The sequence below is a fragment of the Mustela erminea genome, chromosome 9, assembly GCF_009829155.1.
Source record: "Mustela erminea isolate mMusErm1 chromosome 9, mMusErm1.Pri, whole genome shotgun sequence".
Lineage (NCBI taxonomy): Eukaryota > Metazoa > Chordata > Mammalia > Carnivora > Mustelidae > Mustela > Mustela erminea.
The window spans coordinates 85,811,895-85,826,647 of NC_045622.1; the positions used below are offsets into that span (position 1 = coordinate 85,811,895).

The 14,753-nt window shown below is 53.6% G+C and overlaps 1 protein-coding gene across 2 annotated transcripts in view; it reads right to left on the minus strand.

Moving 5' to 3' along the window:
- The window catches only part of ABTB2 (ankyrin repeat and BTB domain containing 2), a 172,806-nt gene that overhangs the window by 19,341 nt on the left and 138,712 nt on the right, over positions 1 to 14,753 (minus strand). For both annotated transcript variants that reach the window (XM_032356792.1, XM_032356793.1), the window contains exon 4: positions 611 to 763. In XM_032356792.1, coding sequence (XP_032212683.1) covers positions 611 to 763 — 153 coding nt within the window. The remainder of the gene's footprint in view (positions 1 to 610; positions 764 to 14,753) is intronic.

The following is a 14,753-nucleotide window of genomic DNA, read 5'->3' on the forward strand; positions in this document are numbered from 1 at the left end:
ACAAGGATAACCAGCAGAACATTCTCCAGACTAACTTTTGGAGACCAGTCCAATATAAGACAGTCATGCTGGGAAGAAAGTTAAGAGTCTAGGCTTGGGGCCATGTAGACCTGGCTTCAAATTCAGACAATTTTCTAGCTGAGTATCTGTGTGTGAATTATTATTCCTCCCTGATCCTTGGTTTCTCCATTTGTAACACGTGCATTACAGCCCCGCTTTCTGTAAATTTGTCATAAGGACCAAGATGACACACGTACAAAGGAAGGGCTCAGCCCAGTGCCTACACCAAGGAGGAGCTCAGAAAAAGTAGTGTCAGATATAGGAACAGAGGAGAGGACCCGCCTTTGCTGATTACCCCCTAAATATCCCACAGAGCCAGACTGTGCGGGCTCCCCTGCCCATATCCAAATGCGTGTCTGCTCTGTCACCCGTGGCTGCAGAAGATGCACCCAGAAAGCAGCCAAGGTCTGGAATGATCAGTCTAAGAGGCATGGCACCCACAGAGCAAGCCTTGGGAGGGTCCCCTCCCCAACTCCCAGACAGGGGGCTGTGCAGGGGTCTGGGTGTGGAGCCCGGGGCCCTCCAGCCTCACTCCTCCCCCGTTCCATACTTGAGTTGCCGGGGTTCACAGTCCAGTCCGGGCAGCAGCAGTCGGGCAGCCTGCCGGATGTCGCCACTGTCCACAGTGAGGCTGCGGCGGTGCTCTGCGTAGGTGATGGCCACACGCATCCACTCCATCAGGGGCGGCAGCAGCATGAAGGGCCTGTGAAGCAGGAGAGAGAGAGGGTCAGGCAGGTAGGGGCCACCCTCCAGCATGCATGCTCTGAGCATAGCTACAGCGGCTGCTCACCCCTATGCTTCAGGCAGTGAGGTGTGGGGGGCTTGCTCCTTGCCCACACAGAGACCCCAATTTGTCCCCTACCATAGACACTGTCATGGGTCAGGAGAAATTCCCATTATGGGCCACGAGCAGAACCTAAGGGCCTTAGGTGACCCATGAAAGGAACGGCTTGCCAGCCTGTCAAATGGGGGACTCCTGAATTCAGACAGGGGTCTCCCTCTGCAGGGGAGACTGCCTCCGGGTAGTGGGGGGTGTGCAGAGGGAAGAGACCCACAGACGCTGGCTCCCACCCCAGCTTTGCTCCAAGCAGCTGTGCCCCATCACCACAGACCAACACAGCCTGAGCCTGCTCCCAGCATCTGTGAGATGGGCTGTCGTGAAGCTGTGTGTCCTGACGTATGGGGCATAGTTAACGGTCACCCCCCCTTCCTCAGCCTGCACCTGGGCTGAGGTGGGCCTTACGTCCCTTCCTGTGCCTCAGCATGCCACTCCCTGTCCCAGGAGAGCATAACACTAGAAACTCAGGGCCACAGTGACATGGAGGGGGAGGTGGAAGCAGGGAGAGATTTCTGCTGGGGAAGACCTCTGAGTTGCCAACTCCAGGGGGCACCACGCACAAGGTTGTCCATGTGTCACCAGGGGGCGCCATTCACATGGCCTGTGACTAGTGCCCCCTAGCACTGAGCAATACAGCGGGCACAGCTGCTCAGGGCTAGCCCTCTCCCTGCCCAGCCCTCCCGTCCCCATCCTGCCGGATCTGGCAGGGTCCGCTCCCTGTCCAGAGGGGCTTTCTTCCTGTCCTCTATCCGTTCTGGCCAAGTCTCCCATGGTGAAGACCATCTTGGGAGACCACCTCACAGTCCAACCCATCTCAGTGCTGTGGGTGGCCCTGACGGCCAAATGACTCAATGGACAACCAGCCTGCTCTGCCCAGAACTTTCCTTGCCTGGTCACAAGGATGAGGCAGCCCTGGCACCCTGCCCCTTGTGGCTGTTCTCTTCAAGGCAGCCCGAGTCCGCCTCCAATTCCTGTGTGTGCTCCCCGCCCTCCTGATGCCTGCCACTCCTCCACACCCCACTCCCTGGGACGCCCTGGGCTCCGGGAGCACTAGGTGTCTGCTGTCACCCGCCATCTTGCCCCTAGACTCACAGAGAGGTGCTGTGACCAGGAAAAGGATCTCTATTCTCTTTCCTCAGCCACTTAGTCAGTCAACAGGAATCCACAAGAGACCCTCAGACCACTGGTCTCACATTTCCAAACACTCAGGAAATCGTCAGAGCTTTTAAGGGCTTCTCTCCTTGAGGGAAAAGATGCTTTTTATTTATTTTTAAGCAAAATAAGCAGATGTGATCTTGAAGGTGGTTCATTTGGAAGTTATTTTGATGTTCTGGACCCATTGTTTCAGAAAACCTATCCGGGTCTGCGTGTACCACTAGGAGTGATGAATAGTCACGAGTGGGGGAAGCCCAGCTGCTCTTGCCCTTCAAGAGACCTGAGGTCTAGTGCCCTGGACCTCATCCGACCCATCTCCAGTTCTGGATCCTTCACCAGGACATACCAGACCACCACACACCCGTGGTTCTCAAGCTTCCCCTGCCCTTCATACCTCCTGTAGAGAATGAACCTACTCTCGTCTCTGCCCATCCAGATCCTGTTTATTCTTCAAGGCTCAGTTCCAATACTTTCTCTTTTCAGAAGCCCTCCTGATCCTCTCTCCCTGAAGAAAATAATCTCTTTCCGTTCCAAGATCCCTTTGAACTTGCTCTTCCTGCAATAAACGTGTCTCATCTTCCTGAATAGACCCACTGTGCCTCAGGACAAGGACGATGGCCTGCTCATGTCTGTGTACTCCCAAGTATGCCTAGCACAGGGACTAAACAGAATAGGTCCCCAATAAACATTGGCCCAATGACTAAAAGTAAGGCTGAGCGTCAGGAACTTGTTATGTTGTATCTAAGCTTTCACCTCTGGACCAGCTCCTGGTTCTGCCCAGAAAAGAATGGCATATAATTTCCAAGGGCATAGTGCTGACTTGCTAAAGTGGGGAAGCCAGGAATCCATGGGGGGAGCGTATAGAATATAGGAAGTTCACGAGCCATTTGTGAACTCCTCCTGTTTATAGAACTTTGATTATAAATACCCATTTGAATTCTCCCCAAATAGTCTTGGATTTTCCAATTCTGACATTGCAATGCTAGAAGGCAAGCTCAGACACATATTTCTATATATATATCAGTCCTTCTGATCCAAGGGGAAGGCATTATCTAAACCACCAGCATTGGGACTGAAGTGTAAATGAAAAGCTAGTTCATGGATTTGCCAGCCACTCTTCCCTGTTGTGGCCGACAGCCAAGACCAAGTGCCAAGTATGGACACTGAAGCTCTAAGCAGCATCTCCCAGCTGCACTCGGGGAAATCCAAGAGGGAACTTGGGGAATCACCAAGTCTAATCAGATGCTGTCGTGATTCATCACGCTCTGGGCCTCTGAGAGTTCAGTACATGAAAAAATACGGCGTTGGTAACCTTGGTGGGCAAGTACTGGGGATTGGCTCATTCAGCTTCCATTATCCCACCTTTGTTGGAGACATAAACCATTGAAAACTACATTTCCCAGACTCCTTTGAAGCTGGGGTTCTGGAGGCAAATCAGGTTTCGCCATTAAGATCCAGCTGCATGAGGCCTGGTGAACAGGTGTGAGGCCGAGCCCATGTTTGTGCCCCCTTTGCCAGTTTCATGAGACATGAGGTCTAGTTCTTCTTTTCTTACAGACCCTTCCAGTGTCCATTTTACACCTGGCTGAGTGCTTCAGAGGCTGTGTGCTTCAGAAAGCAAAGACAAAGACTTCTTTAGGCTTTAGTCCGGAATTGCATTTCTAGGGGCTATCTCAGAGGGAGTGGCCCTGGCTGGAGGAGTCTTGTATCCTCCTGCGAGGCTGGGCCTTGAACCTGCTCATTGAGCTCTTCCAATGATTCTGTTGGCATCTGACTCCCTGCATTAAATCGCTTCCTGCTTAAAAGACCTAGAGTGGCTTCTGTTTCCTGAATTGAACGCTGACTAGATATTCTCAACATACAGAAATCCTCCAGGGTTAAGAGGGTCCCTCTGCCTCTGGGGTAGTGGCTGGTGTCCTCCTGTCAGGGCCAGCCCCCACTCTGACGTCTTCAGGCCTTTACCCCTGGCCTACCCAGTCCCCTGTGGCCCATGGGAAGATAAAATGACAAGCAATTCATAGACTTTCTCAGTAACATCCTTCCCTTGGCCTGTGGGTTCCAGGCTACTACTTCCTTTCTGGTAATTTCATCTTGCCCACTGGACATGCTGAGAAGCTGGCCTGTATTCCTGGACATTCTGGAAAATCCCCATAAAAACTCCCATCTGTACCGGCTGTGGCTACATCCTACCCGCAGGGTGAGAGGGCCCCAGAGGGGCAAGGCTGGGAATATTGGCATCTGCATTGTCCCCAGGGTAGCCTGCTTTGTCCCCTCCCAACGAAAAAGTCGGTTTCTCTCTTCTTGCCATTTCTCTAGGCTGAGGTTGGCCACAAGCCTTTTGCGTCCAGGGCAGGTGTCCGCTATGCCAGAGGGGGAGGAGGCATAGCTGAAGGTACCCCCTTTGGTTGGCCCCTCTGTCGCCAAGACACCCCTTGCTGGGTCCAATATCTCTGAATAGCAGTTCTGGAGTGTTCTGGTCTCAGGATCCCCTTCATACTCTTACAAATTATTGAGGCTGCCAAAGAGATTTTGTTTAAGTGTGTTATTTTATGGCTATTATTGAATCAGAATCCAGACAGAAAATGTTAGGGGTGCCTGGGTGGCTCAGTCGGTTAACCGTGTGCCTTCAGCTCAGGTCATGGTCCCTGGGTCCTGGGACAGAGACCTGAGTTGGGCTCAACCCTGCTCATCGGGGAGCCTCCTTCTTCTGCTTCTGCCACTTCCCTGGGTGCTCTCTCAAATAAATAAAATCTTAAAAAAACAAAACAACAACAACAACAACAACAAAACAGAAAATATTCGAACTTGAATGCGCCAGTTCGCATCTCCCAACAATATCCCAATATCAGCTTTCGTTGCTATCGTCATCGCTTGTAACAGAGCCTCTGAAGAAGCTCCCCGGGACACATGTGAGAAGAGGAGACGGAGAAGGCAAATAGCTCTTTATTCTTATGAAAATAATTTTGACGCTGTAGATTCCTGAAAGTCTTCAGGACCCCAGGGGTCCCCAGAACACACTTTGAGAATCACCACCTCAAGACAAGGCTATACTTGGGCAGAGCGTGTGGCTCGGGTTCTGCCTCTGGCGGCACACGGCCCGGCCAGTTCTAGAATACTCTAGGACTTGCATGCGCCTTCTCAGTCCAGCGAACGGAGGCTCCTACCCCACTTCCCCGCAGCACCCTCACTGCCAGGAAGCCCCAGGTTCCTGAAAGCTGGCGAAAGGGCGCTACAACTTGGGACAGATCATTAAACTCTTTGGGCCTGTTTTTCTCTTAAAGAGGCAACTTCTAGGTATTTCCATGGCGAGAACCTCTTTTGCTGGTATTCCGCTGACTCCACGTGACAATGGCCGTATGTGTACTCCGCGGTGATCCAGGCTGTGGGCTCAGGTGGGAGCCTTCTGAGTTGGGATCCAGCATCACTAGCAATAAATTCAACTGTGATCGTGTGCCTCCTCAGCCTCAGTCATCCCATCAGCAAAATCGGTATAAATAGCAGGACGACCTCACGAGAAGTATGTATGGAAGAGCTTAGCCCGGCATTTGGCACACGGCAAGTTCTCAATAAAAGTGAACTATTATTACTATGTTAGTGTCTGTTGATAGAGAAAACACATAACAGCAAAATAGGCTACAGGAATCTAATCCTATCAAATGCCTCAACTCTAGCTCTTCAAGTGGGGTCGACTCCCCCATCCCGGGTCCTCCAGCAAGTATAAACATGTAAAGATTGCAAAAGCCTGCCAGCGAACTGCCCATCACCCACTCCATCTCAAGTCATAAAACAGACAAAACAGATGCAACCACTGTGAGGGGTGGGATCTGGAAGCCGTTTCTGGCAGTGCAGCCTCCCGGCCTTGGCGGTCTAGGATCGCACTCGGGGAAGTTGTTGTCAGCGTGGTACACAGCAAGGTACAGACTTACCGACACGTAACGTGGGGCAGGGGCAGGGTGGGTGGGCACGGAATGCTGGTTAGGGACCTACGCCCCTGCCCGCCCCAATGCTGCTGAAACCATCACCCTCATGCACACCAGCACATCAGGTGGAGCCGCCTCTGTGACAAACCACGCCACTTAAAAAGGCCACCAATCGGCCGCACGTGTCTGTGTGCGAAAGACAGCGGCCACCACCACGAGGGACAGTCCGGGAGATGAGGCTTCCACGTGAAGAAGTGGGCATGGCCTGACTCTTTGCTAGGGGAGGGAATGGCAACCTCCTGGGGCCAAGTGCTTCGCCCAAGGTCACAGAGCCAGTTCAGCAGCACCACAGAGACCAGCCCCACGTGCCACATGACTCAGTTTCTCCTTGTGTCTCTAAGTTAATCATATACTTGAACCTGAGCTTATTAAGCCAAGAGTCTCCTAAGGCCCTTTGACAGGACAGGCCTGCAAAAACCACTTTTTCCCCCTTAAAAAAAAAAAAAAAATGAACGAGAATAAGCTTCTTAAGGCCTTGGTTTTTAAGAGGTCCCTGCAGCCTGGGGGAAAAAAAAAAACAAACCCGGCCCCACTCAGCAAGCATATGATTTATTGGGATTACAGCCCTATAAGCAGTGTCTTAACAACATGGAACAGGAAACGACTTTAATTTCCAGCTCAAAGCAGGCTCTGTTCTTCTTGAGGTGGGCAGCGGCCTCGGGGAGAGAGGCAGCTTGGCAGAGGGGCACAGGCTTGTAACTGGAGGCTGTGTGCCCTAAGCCTGAGGCACGGGAAGGCCTGTGCCCTAAGCCTGAGGCACGGGAAGGCCTGTGCCCCTGTCTTCCCCCACCCGGCAGGCCTGTCCCCTCTGTGCCCACCCACGAGGAGCCGGGTGTGAGCTGCAGGCAGGCCCCGGATGTGCCTACCAGCTGGGCAGGGCCTAGAGACCTGGACTAAGCTCAGCCCTGGGAAAACCAGCCTGTGTTTTCTTCCCCACCAGCCTTGGCAGGGAGCGCAAAGGGCTCTGGGCGTGGGCCTGGCTCTGGGGGCGAGGAGGGTTTGGGGAGGTCTGTGCCTCCTTTGGCTTGCTCCCTAATGAGATTGTCCCATTCCCCGGGAAGCTCAGCCCATCCCACCTGTGAGCATACTTAGTTCAGGAGAGGAACCTCACAGTGGCCAGCCAGACGGTCTCACACCCTCAGCCCTACATTCTCCCCCTGACTCTGCCCCGTCTTCGGATGGAGCCGCTGACAACAACAGGGGTTTTCTGGGGCCATCTTCCTGCTGCATCCCCCTTCTCCTAGCCCCTGCTCCCATGCCGCTCCCCCCATGCTGTCTGGGTAGGGGCCAGAGAGTGGCAACTTCAGGAACTAGCAAAGAGGTCCAGCTTTGCCCAGTCGAATGACGACTCTCCAGGCAAAGACTCCTCTGGGAAGGTCAAGGTCAGCTCTACCATGACGGCTCTGAGGGCTTTCCCATCGGTTGTCCAAGATTTCTGAGAGCCACGTGACCTAAAACACCAAGGTGAACCATCCATGCTGAAAAAACCCCACTGTGTCCCTCTGAAGTCAGATGCGGCTCCCAGCACAAAGGAAGCAATTCTAGTCCAGTTCACATCCTGGACTAATTAATTTTCGAGGATTGCTTGGTAAACCAGAATGGTTTGGCAGGGCTTGGAGTCGGAGCCGGGTAAGTACCTCCTCTGACCCCCAGGCCTGTCTTCTCCAGCAGCCACGGTGCCCCAGCACCTGGAGCTGACCTGTGGCAGGGTCTCCACGTGTGGTCAGAGGACTGCCGTCAGATAGAGCTCAGGGCTTGCTGTGGGGGAAATACTCTTTTCTTATTAAAACTCATCTGTTAGAGATTAGAGACCTAAAAAAACCTCTATTTGTCCAGATATATAGCTGGATACAAATTTAGACTATAATCAAGTCATCATTAGCTGTCAGCCATTTCTCTGCCTCTTCCCAGGGACTGCCAGTCAGGATACCCGGGAGCCTACGAGTGGGCAGTGGGATGGGAGGTCAATCAGGTGACAACGGCGGCATCCTGGCTTGGCTCCCAAGGCATGTGGGGAATAACAGAGAAACACTAACAACTAAGATTTCTATAGCATGCAAAGCACCGGGCACTGTTTTAAGCCCCTCACACCTATTGACTCACTTAACACTCATAGAAATGTTACGAAACAGCTACTAGAATTACCCCCATTTCACACACGGGGAAACTGAAGGCCAGCGAGGTGGACCACCTTGCCCCAGAACACGCACTTTGGTAGGTGGCAGAGCTGGGATGAGGTCCCGGGCTGTAGATCCCAGCCCCTGGGCTCCCACACAGAGCATTCCGGTGTCGCTCAGCTTAGGAAATCGGCTCTGGTCGTCCATGTTCTGGACCCTTCCCCGTCTCCCTCATCTTAGCGATGGGGAGTTTTAGGCACAAAAGCCATAGCTTTTGTCACCCAAACTGACCCACTTCCAAGAGGAAAGCGGCGTGCTATTGCCAGTCACACTGGAGAGCAAACTCTCTCAGATAACCCAAAATATCTGGCCACCCTAGCTCCTGGGTGAGCTGCCGCCTGCCACCCCCTCCTGCCCAACCTGAAGCAGCTCTCCACTCTGCCCCCCAGCCCTGCGTAGCTCACCCTGTCTGTCATCGTCTTCGGTTCACCTGAGTGTTAGCTTAGCTGCTTTCTCTTCTGACTACAATCCCCCCAAAGGCGGCACCTTTTGCTCACTGGTATTCCCTCAGGTCCGCCAGTGTAGTAGCGCAGTCTCCAAATCTGTAACTGTGTGGCATGTTCCTCCCTCCTGGCAGCAAAGCCCTCTGGCTGCGACCGTGTTTTCAGGGACCTGCTCTCCTTCCAGAACTCTCTGTGGGGCTCTGTGTGCTATGAACAAGGGCATCAGGCCTAACTCTACAGGCAAGTGAGCTCGGAAAATGGGGACCAACTTCATCTTTCATTCTTGGAGGCTTGAGTTGGCTTGGGTATTGGAAAATGGCTGCCTTCGGTGAAGAAAATACTTCCCAGATAAAAAGACAACCGGGGTGCCTGGGTGGCTCAGTCATCAAGCATCTGCCTTCAGCTCAGGTCAAGATCCCAGGGTCCAGGGATCGAGGCCCACAATGGGATCCCTGCTCAGCAGGAAGCCTGCTTCTCCCCCTCTCTCTGCCTCCTCTCCCTGCTGTGCTTGCTTTCTCTCTAAAATAAATAAATAAAATCTTAAAAAAAAAAAAAAAAAAAAAAAAGACAACCATTTCACAGGAGAGTTTTCGACCCCAGAGCAGGGTCCTGGGGCAGGGCTCCATGGCCAGGGCACCTTTTGGGGGTTTCGGGGTGGGGGCTGGGGGTTGGTCTGGGGCCCAGGGAGGACACTGGAGGAGGCTTCTCGGGGAGGGAAGCAGGAGATGTGCTTCTGCATGTGTCAGTGTGTCGCTGTGCCCCGGAGGAGGGGACAGAGCCATCGGTCTTCCCTAACTGGCTCTGCGTCCAGGGTGGCATCTCAGTGGGCAAGCCTGCACACCGGCCACCAACTCACTGCCCTCTGTGGCCTCGCAGGGAGGTCTCTGCCGGCTTCAGGGAGCCTGGAGCTTTGGGGCCTGGGACTCTGGTGGGCGGTGGCTGCTGCCCAGGCCCCTGGCGGGGAGCTTGTGAAAGCAGGCCTCTCTCCACGATCCTGGAGTGTGGCTGCCTTGGCCCGCCCGCCACACCTCACCTGCGAGAGACCCACCTTCTCCACCTCTGCTCTGTGTCTGGGACGGCTGACAAGAGACCACAGACTCTTTCACCGAATGGAAGCCAGACCCCACATGGGCCTCCAACCTGTTCACACCCACAGCTGGGGACCCTGCCACCTGCCATTGGGCCAGCCTTTGGAGGACACTGTGGCTTAGCTCTTCTGCGTCCTTATCTCTCAGACACCCAGGGCACGGAGGGGGAAAGGGCTTTCAGGTAGGGTCTTTGGATGGATTCAGCTGAGTATAATCATACAAAAGTTGCCTCCCCCTCCTCCACAGTCTAAGGCAAAAAAACAGATGACCCATTCACACAGTCAGGTAGAGTTTCTAGAAACTTCTAAGAGGAAGTAGGGAGCTGGTTCTTGAGGCCAGGGGGTTAATTCCCGAGTGGCAACGAGGGGCTCTGACCCACGTAGTAAACAGCGGTGCACCCGAGGACTAGGAAAAGATGGTGCTGGCTCCCAGGACTGACCTTGTTTTCTGCACCCACATCCCAACTGCAACTTGGAAAAAGACGCTGGCACTGGCTTCTGGGCAGTAAACCGCAAGGTTGAGGACCTACTATGTGCAGAGCAGGCAGAGGAGACTCTGCTCACATGACTCTATTTCTTTCTTTTTTTTTTTTTTTAAGATTTTTAAATTTATTTATTTGACAGATAGATCACAAGTAGGCAGAGAGGCAGGCAGAGAGAGGAAGGGAAGCAGGTTCCCCGTTGAGCAGAGAGCCCAATGCGGGGCTCGATCCCAGGACTCTGGGATCATGACCTGAGGTGAAGGCAGAGGCCTTAACCCACTGAGCCACCCAGGCGCCCCACATGACTCTATTTCTAATATAGCCACCCGGCAGGGGAGGTACAATGATCAGTGTGCATTTTACAAATGTGGAGATGGAGACTGAGGCTTTGAGGGCTTGGGACACAGATCCAAGGTCACATAGCTAGCCACAGGCAATCTGTAAGCTTTAAAAGGTAAAACAAATAAACAAACAAAGATTCTGGGGTCCTTTGCAACACCAAATTACCACACATAAAATGTTCTGAGCCCAGCAGCTGGCTGACCCCGGGAAAAGCAGGCAGGGCAGACAAAAGGCGGGCCCCCATGGCTCACCTAGGCCCCCCAAACTCCAGCTTCTGCACCTGTGGCCTCATCAGCCCTGAAGTCAGCAGGGAACAGGAGGCTGGTTTGGGCCCTGGAGCCTCAGGGATATTCTCTAGACTTCTGAAGACACTGCTCCCCTCCCCAAATGTCCAATACAACAGCAGCCAAGTGGGGGCAAGTGCCAGGTGGCTGTCCTGTCTCAGGTGGTTGGTCCTGTGGGAGGAGGGGCTCTCTAGAGCTGTGTGGCAGGCACATAGGAGTGGGCCAGAGAGCAGCCCGGCCTTCCAGCAGACATCATCTGAGCTGCTCTCCTGTCCCCTCAGTGCCTGGGACATCAGCAGCTCAGCCCTGGAAGCCACCTTTAAGAAAACAAAGTCTGTTCCCTGCAGAGCAGGGACTTCCAGCACACCAAGGCTCTCTGGGATCCTGGCAATATTGTAGACAAAGGGGACTGTGGCTGCGGTGTTACAAAAACACTGCCAGTGAAGGAAGCCCCCAGGCCCGGGTGCGCAGCCTTTTTTCTGCAAGGACCTGTGGCCTCAACAATGGGGCAGGAAGTGAGATGCAACAGGCAGCCCCTGGGGGCTAGGATCCTGCCCGGTCTCCATCCCCCATTATCTGGCACTACCACTTCCTTTGTCTGCCCCCAATCCCTGGCTCATTCCTTGTCAGATGCTGGACAGACGCCCACCGTCAGGCTGGCTACCCTGAGCCAGCGAACTCCCGTCTGCCGAGGAAGAGGCCCCAAGTGGCTGAGAGCGGGCCACCTACGTCACGCTGCATAGAGGCAGTGTCCCCTAGAGACCTGGCTCTCGGGATCCTGCCTCTTCTCTCCTGGGAGGCGGGAGGGGCATGGCAGCCCCGATGATGCTGCTATTGTAATCAGGCCTCCCTGCCTGACCCCGATCTGCCTCTTCCTAGCTGTGACCTTGGCTGGCTCTCTGACCCTCTCCAGGCCTCCGTCTGCTCCTCTGTAAATGGGAACAGTAACAGCCTTCTCTGGGAGCTCTCCTGAAAATCTATCAGAGGGTGCTACATGTTAAGTGCTTTACAGACTGTGAAGCTTCGACTACATGTTCCCAGCCCGAGTGAGATACATCAGATCATCTCACTCCCCAGCTGAGACTGGTAACCTCAGCTCATCTCGTGGGGGCACTGGACCCAACCAGCAAGCAAGGGGCCAGGGTACCCCAGTAACGCTGGAGAGGGTCTGACGCTGAGCCTGCTTGGTCTTTGAACCAATGGGTGGATAAAATCTAGTTTTGATTTTTTTTTAAAGATTTTATTTATTTGACAGAGAGAGAGGGAAAGACCACAAGTAGTCAGAGAGGCAGGCAGAGAGAGTGGGGGAAGCAGGATCCCCGCTGAATAGAGAGCCAGACGTGGGGCTCGATCCCAGGACCCTGAGACTGTGACCTGAGCTGCAGGCAGAGGCTTAACCCACTGAGCCACCCAGGCACTCTTTTAAAGTTATTTTCAATCCTTGGGTGGTAGGTTTTGGTAAATCTAAAGTTTGTACACATCTCTGTGCAAAGCTGTCCTCACTTAGCCTTTGTGACATCTGGTCTACCTCATCTTCTCTCTGAGTCGCCTGGCTCCCTGGATTCTGCCTGGCTGACTTGAAGGAATTAAGGGCAGGGACTGAGGGTGTGCATATGAGAGAGGAAACATGCTTTTTTAAAAAAGATTTATCTAGTTTAGAGAGAGGGGGAGGGGAAGAGAGAGAATGTCCAGCAGATGCCCCACTGGGTGTGGAGCCCGATGCAGGAGGACTCGATCTCATGACCCCGAGATCATGGCCTGAGCCGAAACTAAGAGTCGGCTGCCTAACTGAGTGAGCCACCCAGGGACCCTGAGAGAATATGCGTTCTGAGTGATTTTTTAAAATTCCCCATTGTTTCTGGGTTATTTATGCATTCAACATGGTTTGGTTGTTTAAGCCTTCCCTAAGGTTGACGGAAACAGTAATTACACAGATAACGGGCTAGCGCGTCTGAAGAGCTGACTCTGTGCCTTTAAATGTGTGACCTCCTGTGACTGCCACAAGAGCCTCTGGAAGGAGATCCAGCCGTTTTCCAGTGAAAGCTGAGAAGCGGAGGCCAGAGCAATGAAACGAGCTGCCCCAAGTCACCCGGCTCAGAACTGGCAGAGCAGAGACCCCATGCCACAGTCTTTCTGACATGAGTCCAACCTGCAGGCTCTACATCCTGCTTCGTTAACTGAACAGACTCGTTAATGGCCTACTGTGCGCCAGGGACTGTTGTCTGTGCTGGGCACGCAGTCAGAACAAAGCCCATCCACAGTCTATGGAGCTCACATTCTGGAGGGTGGGGAGCAGGGGGTGGACGAGTAAGCAGACAGATACGCAGCAGCCAGGCGTCCCCAGGCCCGGGAAGGTGCTCTGGAGGAAAGCAGCAGCAGATAAAATGATGGGGAAGGACCAGGCACGGCGGGCTGTAAACAAGCCCCTTCAGAGGTTACGGGAGGCTCCAGTCTTGGGGACGTGGGGAAACAAGTACTAATTCACCCAATCACTCTCCTGATTTCTTGGACTTCCACTTCGGGTAAGCAGATGGGAATTTAATGCACAGAAAGGGGGAGAGGAAAAGAGAGAAAAGAGCTTGATGTTGCAAATCTTCTTGAAATGGTATTTAAGGGAACCCTAAGTCAGTAGCATCAAGCCCCACTGCCATCATCTCTATTATTTGATAAGAAAACACTTTCGCAAGCTGAGCAAAAGATTAACGAGCCTGCTTCTTCACACTGAGCGCACAGCCTATCCGTGGTGCTTCCTATTTATGTAAAGTGCTCGGCAGAGGGGAGACGTCCCCCCTTCTGCATCTGGAATGGAACAAAGAGGCGCCTCTCCTCGCTTTATACCTCTCCTGTACTGGCAGTATTCCCCCAGGACTTGGGGGGTGCCCCTCGGAGGCAGAATCCGGAAGCAGAGGGGCTCTACTTTACACAGGGGTAAACTGAGGCTCAGACAGGAAGCTGGACTCTCTCAGATCCCAGAGCCAGAGGGGTAGCGGGGCAGGAGCTGGACTTGACCCTCAGACGCCTCTGAGGACGTGCCTCTCCCCGGGAGAGCTGCTCCAGCCCCACCTCGATGGACTTGCCTAGATCTGCCGTCACTGAGAACTTAAGAAAGCAAACACCAAATTCTCTCCACCGAATTCTTGTGATTTTAAAACATAGATCCAGCTGTGTCATGAAATGCACACTTTGAAACAACAAAGTCCTTCTGTGACTTTTGCTGCCCCTTGCCCCTTGGCCTGTCCCCATCTTCCTACAGCTGTCCTTGGACACCCAGTTAAAACCCCGGGGCTGCTCTGCGCTCCCTGACCCCGCCAGGCTCCTTGAGGTCCCCCTGAATATGCAGTGAGGATGATAGAGGCTTCCGTGGGCCAGGAGCGGCTCTAAGCGCTCTTGGTATATTAACTCGAAGCCTGATAACCCTGTTGAGAAGAGACCATGGCACAGAAGCTAAGTGACATGCCCGAAGCCCCCCCCCCGTTCATCAGCGGCAGAGCTGGGTCCGAACCCAGGCAGGCCACGCAGCCTGAGGGCCGTCCTACACGGGGTCGGGCAGCGGGCTGCCTCTTCCACTGTCTGCTGGGCTTTGCTCATTCTTTGTCTCCTGTCTTGTGCCAGCCTCCCACGTGACGCTGGAGACTCGGTCACGGAAGGCACCCTTCCAGATTCTCTCATATCTCTTCCCTGCTGATGGACAGAAGTACAGGGAGAACCGTGGGTTAATAAGCAAAGCACCGAAGACGGTGTCTGCCACTTCGTGTGCGCTCTCTGAATGCTGGCTCTCGGCTCCGGGCAGCGTTTGCGAGGAGTCCTGTCACTAGTTGCATTAGTAGCAGGAGTAGTTAGGTTAGTAATACCAGTACTAGCAATAGCAGTAATGTATTAGTAGTATGACTAACAGAGACCACTTG